Source organism: Rhyacophila brunnea, unplaced genomic scaffold (genome assembly GCF_057557595.1).
Source record: "Rhyacophila brunnea isolate RB1 unplaced genomic scaffold, BYU_Rbru_1.0 scaffold_23, whole genome shotgun sequence".
Lineage (NCBI taxonomy): Eukaryota > Metazoa > Arthropoda > Insecta > Trichoptera > Rhyacophilidae > Rhyacophila > Rhyacophila brunnea.
In genome coordinates, this window is record NW_028232893.1 from 20821983 (window position 1) to 20832275 (window position 10293).

The 10293-nt window shown below is 36.9% G+C and overlaps 1 protein-coding gene across 1 annotated transcript in view; it reads left to right on the top strand.

Annotated features, from left to right (window-relative positions):
* LOC147069678 (uncharacterized) overlaps positions 1-7208 on the top strand; it is a 46127-nt gene extending 38919 nt beyond the window's left edge. Inside the window, exon 2 of the mRNA XM_085950688.1 lies at positions 5095-7208. Coding sequence (XP_085806814.1) covers positions 5095-6532 — 1438 coding nt within the window. The 3' untranslated portion in view covers positions 6533-7208. The remainder of the gene's footprint in view (positions 1-5094) is intronic.
* Positions 7209-10293: the final 3085 nt, after the last annotated feature.

A 10293-nucleotide genomic window follows, 5' to 3' on the forward strand; every position in this document is an offset into this window, starting at 1 on the left:
AGATTTGGCTCAGTCCGCTGTTATCTAATTGCCCCCGAGAGCGTAACGCTTTCCGACATGGCGAATATTAATTTTAAATAAAATCGCAATATGATTTCGATATCGTCGAATGCCAAATGCTAGACAGGTTAGCGGTGCAGCTCTTGTGACTCACGTATATAGACGATGATGGTGCTGACTGGTGACCTCGCAGCCGTTTTGGACGGACGACTTCATCCTCTCTCTCCTCTCGTCAACGATAAGTATTTGTAGAGTGTAGAAAACAGAGAACCCTGTTGTGTTGTGTATTGCTTTTTTTCTCTCTAGTGGATAAACTTGAGCATTGCCAAATTTGTTCTGCGTTCAATTTATTGCTTTAAATCTAATTATACGTGACGGTATCTGGACGTCGAAATGTTTTGCCAATAATTATATAGATATTTAGTTACTATACTCCATGCGTATCCAACTTGCATGGACATACGGATTCTTTCCTTATATTGACAATCAAAAGAATTTTCCAACTCATTTTCTTCTGGGTATGCTATCAATGTATTGTCCATCTTAGTGAGTTCATTTACAATCCGTCTATCTATATATACTGACAAGCAGTGGCTATTTTCTTTGAAGCATACAACGTACTCAATTCGTCGGAATATTTATAAGGGGGCCTTGAAACAGTTCAAACTAATCATACAATAATTAAATTGTATCTACCAATATTTTAAAAATATGCATTTTTTGGATTCACACAAATCATAAGAAAATCACTGTAACTGACATCAAAGTGGCCTTGTACCATACAATATTAATTTATGTTATCTTCAATAACAATAATATTTACAGGATTTGATTCCAGTACTTAATTTATAGTTTTTATTTTATTTTATCGTGGGGGTGCTCAAATTCAGTCATTGCCTCGGGCATCCATTCCTCTAAACGCGTCACTGCTCGTCATTGTATCGACAAGTTTGAAACATTGTATACTTACTCAGTTTTTTTTCTCTCGAAAAATCGTACATGCCACAACACCGACGGAACATCGTGCCGCGTTTCATTGCCAAAGGGTTCGTTGATTGATGACATCAGCCGGCTGCTATTAAAACAATCATGACTTGCAACACCATTGATCGCTGGGCGGCATCATAATGGCGCGGCCCACGGATGGTTCGCGATTATGTAACTCGCCCAGGTGGGCAAGGTGTTCCGACCGCGCCCAGTCGTTTGTGTGAGCTCAGCAGGCGCGCACACAATGGGGGGGGGGTTTCGGGTCCGGACCCCCCCCCCAAATGTTTAGATAAATGGAATACTACTTCTTTTTCGTCGGGACTCCATGACATACCTCAGGATCGGGACCAGGATGATTTGCTGTCAAACAGACTTCTCAATGAACTAATCCCAATCCTATCGGTATTGTACAACATTCAAGGCATTTGGCCACTAGAAGAACCGCCACACTCATAAATTGGTGCAGTTATCTGGGACGTCATCCAATGGTTGCTTCAATATTCCGATGCGACGTGTGTAAAGCCGCATTTAGACCAAGCGAGCGAATGTTTGTTCTTCCCCCACTCCAGCGAAATTCTCTTGACTTGTCGCTTTTTGTTGAGCGAGCATAGGAATTTCGATGGAGTGGGGGAGAACAAACACTGCGCGAACGGCACAAACGGATACTAACGATCCTAATTATTACGACCGTTAAGCCATATGCAATGATAACCACTTGTGGATGCGACAGCTCGTAATGTCGTAGTCGAACGCCCTTAGTTTGATGTTTATCGCTAGACTCTAGTGCGGCGTGTCTGTGTATGGAGAATGTACCTTTAAAATGTAGTAAGTATTCCGCGACGGGGTAAATGTGAAAGTTAGAGCGCAGACACATTACATTGCAATCGATGTGCGTAGACTCGATAAAACAAATTCAATTTGTTATTCTAACCGGATGCAATTTGAATCAAATAAGACCATGCGACGACGCACGTCCACTGTAATGCCGTGTGTCTGTAGCCTTAGTATACGGCCTGAGTGGACAGCGTTCGGCGGGATGTAAGCGGCGTGCGGAACTCAAACGTATAACCAAGTATGAAAATGTTCGTAGACAATGTCTTTTTGGTACCTGCTAGATTTTACTAACCCCGCTGCCTTAAATCAATTAAAAAATATTATGAGCAATTTTTTTCAACTTGACCCCCCTCAGTAATCTTTCTGTGTGCGCCTCTGGAACTAAGTACGGCCGCATGGTAGCTAGCTACCACTCAGTATAATCGGATTTTGGAGAACCAAGGTCAAACTAGCCAACTGATACGAGTTTTCTATTAATTTATTAAAGTCGCTTTGTGACCGACCATTTATTTTGTTGACAGGCTAAACTTTAATAAGTTACATATTATTATCTAAATTACTTATATACCTGTATAATTATTTATATAGTGATATAAAAGCCTGCAAGATATACTTAGTATATATGTATATTTTACTCTGCAGTCGAAAAAAATAATACAAGTAATATTGCGATATTTCCTAGTCCATTCAACCTCACGAGTATTTAGTTTTTTCAAGTAAGGGAGTAAATCAATAGATGTTGAAAAATTCCTTCTATAGAGATGGAGCCTGAATGTATGATATTTAAGCAAGAAAGGGTCCACTGATTAAATTTGCTATTTGACTACGACTTCGCATTACAGGTTCATTTGCAGAGAGCTTTACACTACTGCTATGACATTTATTTGACAATTTGCAGGGCGTATATAAAGATAATCCATCACGGGCACTATTATTTAGTACTACTAGTACTACTATTCTATAAAATCTCGGAGTAAGTAATCACAATGAATGCAAAAATAGCCGCCGTATTGCGTGAATAAAAAAATCTGAATGACAACTGAGCGATGTTAATTTTTGTGGGGTTTATCAACATAACCATGCTTCACGCGCTTGCGAAATAATTTAAAATGTCTATGTGTAGTATAAGTATTTTGTATAAGTTTTGACGCAACATCTGACAATAGAAAAAAAACACAGGTATCTAAACCATAATATGAACAATATAGTGTTTTCCCTCTGATTTCGTGGTCGGCACTGTATCTACTGATATATTACATCACGAGACTGGGTGTACAAATTTAATTAACCTAATGTTACTAACAATTTTATTAATCCATGTGCTTCACTATCACACGAGCTTTCCAATATTTTGAATTCTAGAGTTGAAAGGAGTCCCTTTTAGTTGAGGCAAAAAACTATATAAGTTGACTTTATTTTCATTTGCCATTCGTTTATTGTTACCGTGTCTATCAGTCTCACAATATTACAAGCGCCTAAAAACCATTGAAGTCGTCACCATACTTATTATCTGATCCAAGATATTGGAAAGCTAGCATTGCGAATAAAAAATATCTGGCGTCATCATTCAACGTTGATTTGCCAATGAATCTCGATACATCCATCCATCTTGAGAGAAACAGTGGTACAATGTTTCGATATCAAATGTAGTTATCTTTTTAAAATACATTTTTTTTAATTTTATTCAATGGACCACACTACGCCTGATACTTTCTGACAGTGTGATAATGTTGTTATAAGCACGATACTTGTTACAATATACAGGGACAATTATTATTAAAAAGTCTTATTAAATTAAAAGGGATTTTGGAAATTGATATTATAATATATTAGTGACCAGATAAGATCTGAGATGTCAATTTGAATATCGGCTCGCGAGTTTGTTTACCTAAAGATTAGAGTGGTGATGTGAAAATTTTCCTTGTGCGAATTCCAGAAAATAATATAATATCAATACGGGTTTGTAAGACGTAGTTTTTCGTTTTCCTCGTGCATGTGTGTCATTGCACAGAATAAAGTGACATTTTTATAGTATATTGATGTTCATAATTTATTTTATTATAAACACGAGGCTTGTTCAATATGGAAATGATCAATATTCTACCTTTTAAGTAAATAGTAATGTGACAACTTTACTGTCTTCGATTAACATTTCAATACCATGTTAGGTTAGTGGTTGGCTTTAGGTTGATAAATCTTCTTTTTAATGGGTTATCATTGTTTATACAACTTTGTGAGGTCACCTCATTGTTTATGGGTCTCTCCCGTTTGTATAAAATGCCTGGACACATTATCTCCCCCTTAAGAATAAATTCCTAAATTAACTCAAAATGTCAAATTACAATAATTGTAGTACTTAATAATCATTAACCTTTGATATGTATCTCGATTTATGTTATGTTATAACATTTTAGTATGGAAATCAGTATTCTCAATTTAGATTGTCACTTTATTAATATAAGAAAAAGGCCTGATCTTCAATAAGTTAAATAATCTAACTGTTTGTGGTCTCATAAAAATATGCTAGATTTAAAAGATTAAAGTGCACTTGACAGATCTAAAATTCTAAACTATTCAAATATATTTGATGGTCAGTTTTATAAGTTTACAATAATTGCAGTCTATTTAAATTGAAGTAAGACCAAAGTCTTATGTATAATAGTCGTATCGAAACGGATAGTCTTGTGATAGTCTCTCTCAAAGTTCCATACATTATCTTGATGATCCGATTGTCCCACGCCTTCAAAATGGAACATCATAACTGTCCATCCAAAATGAATCATCATATTTCGTGAATGAAACGATCGACTGCTAGAGTGTGATCATACGGCAACAACTGCTGGCAACTGCTTATTAACTCTAGTTTGGTGCCTTGCCGTGAGAGCAAATCTGGTCCGCCCGCGCCCATTATTTCACTACCAATTTTATTCTATTCGGCGAGCTGATCTCCGTACAGTAATTACCATCGATTCTCACATAGGCGGAACAGAAACATCAATGAGATTTATTAACAGTAATGACGCCATTTTTTTAATTTAATCAAAACTACTGCTGTTCAATTTCGCTTTTTATAAAGCAATGATCGAATCGTAAAGCTTGGTAGGTAGGCACATAGGTGCATATTATTATCTGCCCGCAAGCACATAGTTTTTGGAACTCTTTTATCGGTGTTTTGTTTTGTTATTACTGGGAGACCATTTATAATAATCGATCATAAAAGTCTGTACCTAATTCAGTTCATAAAACTTATTTGTGTTTTTTTATTGTCCGCAGATTCGTGATGAACTTACTCGGCGGGAATTTGGCGTGCGCAGCCATCCTCGGTCCACTGCTGCTGGTGGAGTTATCAGGAGGCTCCAATGCGATCGGCGGTTTCGCCTGCGCCGCTGCTGAGGGCTCAGCCGCAGCTTTCAGCCTCGCGGCCGTGCTGGCTGTCTTGCTCGTCGCGGCCGATCAATACCTCGCCGTCACGGACCCTCTGCGTTACAGAAGCCGCGTGGGCCGCGCCAGATCGATGCTCGCCTTGATGGCGGTCTGGTCGGCGGCCATTGTCGCGGCTCTATCCGCAGCTCTGGCTCCCAAACCGACGCGCAGCGCGTGGAAATTCTGCAGGACTAGTGGAACAGCTGATTTTGGATCCGACATGTACAAGGCTATCTATTCAACAGCTTATCTTATAGTCGTGGCCGTTTCTCTTGGAGCTATATGCGTAATGTACGCCAAGATATCAATGGCGGCCAGACGAAGCGCTCGACCTCCGGCGCCTCTGCCAGCTTTGTTCTCGCTCGATATAGAGACGCCTTTACCGTTACCTTTACCGAGGGATTCAGATACTGCGACTGACGAGAGCGATCGCTTGCTAAAAGGCAAGCCGGCCGGTCCGCCGATATGTCTCGCGCCGCGCAACGCTCCGTACGAGCCTCGACTCGCCAGGTCCCTCAGGAGCGTCCTCCTCGACAGCGACGCCCCGTTCCCTCCGCTGCGCCCGGCGTTGATCGGAGAACGGCGAGGTCTATCGCAAGACGATGTCTGCACGATCGCCGAGATCCCTCCGATGAACGGACTCAAAACGGTCAGGTCCAGTCCGGATTTCGGCGCCGGCGATTGCAAAGTCGTGACTCCGCGACCGGCTTCCTACGCCAGCACATTACGTTGTCGCATCTCGAACGCTTCACTCTTCAGATATCGCGAAGAATCTCGCGCGGCTAGAGTCAGCGCCAGTGTTGCGGTTCTTGCTCTCGCCGGTCAATTACCGGCTGCCGCTATTCAGGCGGCTCCTTCTTTAGGGGTCGCACCGTTGGTCGCCCTCTGCGTTTGCGGTGCCATATCTCCTTTTCTCTTCGCCTACCGCAGTCGCAGAGTCAAAGGTGAAATTCACAGAATGTTTACGAGGAGGGATTCTGGTCCTTCGACCGCTCCGCTCCGTCGGGCTTCGTCTCTCAGCACGGAGCGAAGCTGGCGCGGTTCCGAGAGCTCCTCGGCGGCGGCGCTGCGTCTGTTGAGGGCCCTCGCGGAACAGCGCGAGGGGACCGGCAAAAGAATACCGGCACCCCTGTCCTGCCCTCCCGGCAAGTCCATTTTGAAAAGAGTCCGCGCCAGGTCGCGGCGATGGAGCAAGCGATCGAAGAGGTGCGAATTCTCACAAGTCAGCGCGTCGCCCCCGCGGGACTTCCCCACCTCAGTCTCTACGCCCGTCTTCGTCAGCAGTTGACCCTGAATCGAGTAGAAAAAACGAGCTCTTTTCTTCTGTGATATTATTCTTAATGGACGTCTCTCTAGTTACTGCGAGTCAAGCGTTTGAAGTTGATATCTTCAAATGCGATCCGATGCTTATTGGTTTCTTTTGACTTGAAAATCGCGAGGACCAGACGTAGGTGACGGTAGGGTGGCGATCTTAACCAATGCGTCAGCGCGGAGATATTGATATAAATAAAAATACTATAGGTACTAATCGATGACAATTTTGATATTAGACCATAATGAAACACTATTGAATAAACAATCGCGACATGACAGTTGCACAATTCAATCCTTATATTATTTTGGGTATTGCAATATTATAAAACAAAGATATATTTTAATATTTAGTGTTGCCAGATAAAATACTATCATTAATTATTTATCCATCGACGGTATACTATTTCCGACGCTGGCGCGACGTACGATTGGTTGACACGACTGAGACAAAGTGGCGGGGGTAGCTCCGGCATCGTTCGTGATAAAGCGGTGTCGGGGCTCTTAATTCAATTAGGGGTCATAACAAAACTATTATTTTTATTAAATCTAATACTTTCATGCCATTATAATTTTTGATTTTTAAGAAACGGTCGACGGACGAAGTATTGTTCCTAAACACGTATGTCTATGCCAGATAACGAAAATGCACTAAAAACTTATCCGAAAGTTTTCTCCACTAAGGACACTTAGGCGATTCGAAAACACAATTATTATACCTACTTATTTGTAATATTAATTAATAGAAATGTAATGTTAAATGTACTCAGTGTAAACGAATCAAAAATGGTTCCAATAATACCTACTTAGGTAAGGTGTGTCAAAAGTAACAAAAGATGAAAATGGCAATTGTGTCTGTGAAGCTATTAATTTGACAAGTGTTGTGGTACATAACATGTACCTACCTATACAGTAGTGATCGACAACACATGGCAGGTTACCATAAGAATAAAATAATGTAGATGCAACAGTAACCATTCATTAATAATATGTGGCTTCACATATTGTATAGTAAAGAAAATACACATTCAGCCATTCTCTACTTATGTTATTTTATAGTAACCAAATACCTAAGAACCAATGACAGAAATGTACGATTTTTTTTAATTAATTCGTGTAAACATGTGTTCAGGTATTTAATAAACAATATTTTATGTAATTTTATGAGAAAGCCATCAAAATAGTAAATTTTACATTTTTTTTATTACTTTTTAATTTTAGTAGAAAATTTTAATTGTCTCTACAATAATGTATTTTTATTATGTAAATAAAAATACAGATTGCTGTGCATTGTTTTAATGAATAATTTAAAATGTGTCTTGGGAACCCTTTTCAAAATGGGATCGTCTATATTTTATTTTATTTAGCATTGTTCTGGTGAATATTTGATGACAAATGGCATTCTTTGACATTTTTAATTTCGTATGGTATTTTAAATTAATATTGTAAACCTACACTGTCTATTGTTTATTTTATTTTCTTTAATAATAATCAATTCATCCAATACTGAAATATTAATTTTTCAGCTTCAGTCAACTTTTTTTTTCATTTTAATCACTTGCCAAAAGTATGATAAATTCACCGTTTATCTAAATGTATGATAAACCGGAAAATCGAATTTTGTTTCATACTTTTGGCCATTCATAGTCGACATGATTGTTTTACTCTAAAAATAATCATATTATGTACAGTCTATCATTTTACTATAAGGTATATAAACAATTACCTAATACATAAAATTATTTATTGACTTCCTTCCAAATTTGAATTTGACAGGATTTCAATGCTCTCTTCGAAGTCGTATGCCAACTATAGTAATATGATAGACTATATACAGTAATATAATATAGATAAATCCATAGCTACCAATAAACTAGAATCATTTTTAATAATAGTGATTATTGTCTATTACTATCTACTTTGTCTATTAGGTAAAAAATATTAATGTGCTCTATTTTATTGATAGCTAAAATGGCTGCAGCCGAAACAACGCAAGACTGAAAATACCTAATTTATGGCATTAAAAATAGTTAGGACATTTTATAAGTTTATATTTTAAATTAATTATTGCATGCGTGTCTTTATTTTTGTATGCACAATCCAAATGATGTCCAGTTTTTACCGTCATTTGGAAGATTAAAAAAAACAATATATCATATTATTATTATTTTTCTAAATCACAATTCTTTATTATGACATTGCATAGATGAAGTGGTTCCTTAATTTGAACGATGATTTGGTCACTAAGTACACATTTATATTGATCATTTTAAATTGAAAGAAAAATACATTTATCTTATGTTTCGTATAAGATATTTTATTCTGTAAAAATTGTATATTAAAGTACCTACCAATATTAAAAAAGAAATCATTTTGTTTTGTGTATGTAGGTAATCATAAATAATTTTCAAAGACAATGTCTGGAATATTTGCAAAAAAATACGTGACAGATTAATCCAAAAGCCAAATAAATGCGTGCACTGTCTATATAACAATGTAATGACACAGCGGACATCTTTGAATTATTATCATTTATATTCTTCTCCAACGTGACGGAAATTGCACGAGACATTCAAAAAACGAACGCAAAATCGCGTTGAATTTATTGCTCAATTTCATGTTTCGTTTGTTTTAAAGCGTTGTGCAGAAATTTCGCTCTGAAAACGAAACCATAACGTCGGATCCGTTCGAAAATTGCCGTAACGGTTCGTAATATTATTTTCATTCAAAGCAATAATCATTTGCGAATTTCCGAACCGTGGCACCGGTAGTTGAGGTATTTCACAAAATCATTTATTAAATGTTACCTACCATTTTTATTTATGTAGAACAGCTTACTATTATTATTTTGATGTAACCAGTTTCAAAATCGAACAGCGTTATATAATAATTATTCAAGTATGAACAGGGAAATTATGAACACATTCAAATTTTCATACTATGAAATTCGATTTGAAAATGGAACTCTACGGTATATGAAATTGATTATTTTGTCTATGGTTTCTACATACTATTTTTTTAAATGTTTTAAAATGATCAAATCTATATCTATCTAATCGCACCTAAATCAATTGATTTGTCTTGTAAGTAAAGAATACCGTTCTGTATAACATTTATTTTGTAGAAGCTTTTATGTACTGGATCCATTGCATTTAATTGGTATTTATTGATATGAAAATTGTCAACCAACTTGAAACCATTACTAAAATGTGCATTTTTATCAGTTTAATCATGTATAGCGAATATTTTTGCAACTTTATTTTATTCATAATAAGTAAAATTCATGTAAAAAGCCATAAATAAACGAAATTTTTAATAATTGTAATAGTTTTAAAATGTAATAAAATAAACTTTTTAGATATTTTTTAAAACAAAATTATTTATATGAAAATGTCTTTTTCAATTTTGTCATCGAATTCTGTAAGTATCGAAGTGCACAAAATGCATTTCTTGACAACCTTTTTTTCTTATTATTAATCTGGCGATATAGAAAATGAATCTTGCGTATTGTCTTTTAAACAGGACAGTGCAAGGTTTTGTGTAGAAGAGGCTATTGGATGCTGTAAGCTTATATTATTAATAAAATAAATATTGTAATATTTTCTTGTATCAGATTAAGTAAACCATCCGAGTTCTAGTCAATGTGTTTATTTTTAAATATTTAACTTTAATATAATTATTGTATCCGATAGGGATTTTTCTTGTCAATATACCGATGATTGTTATACATACAAAAAA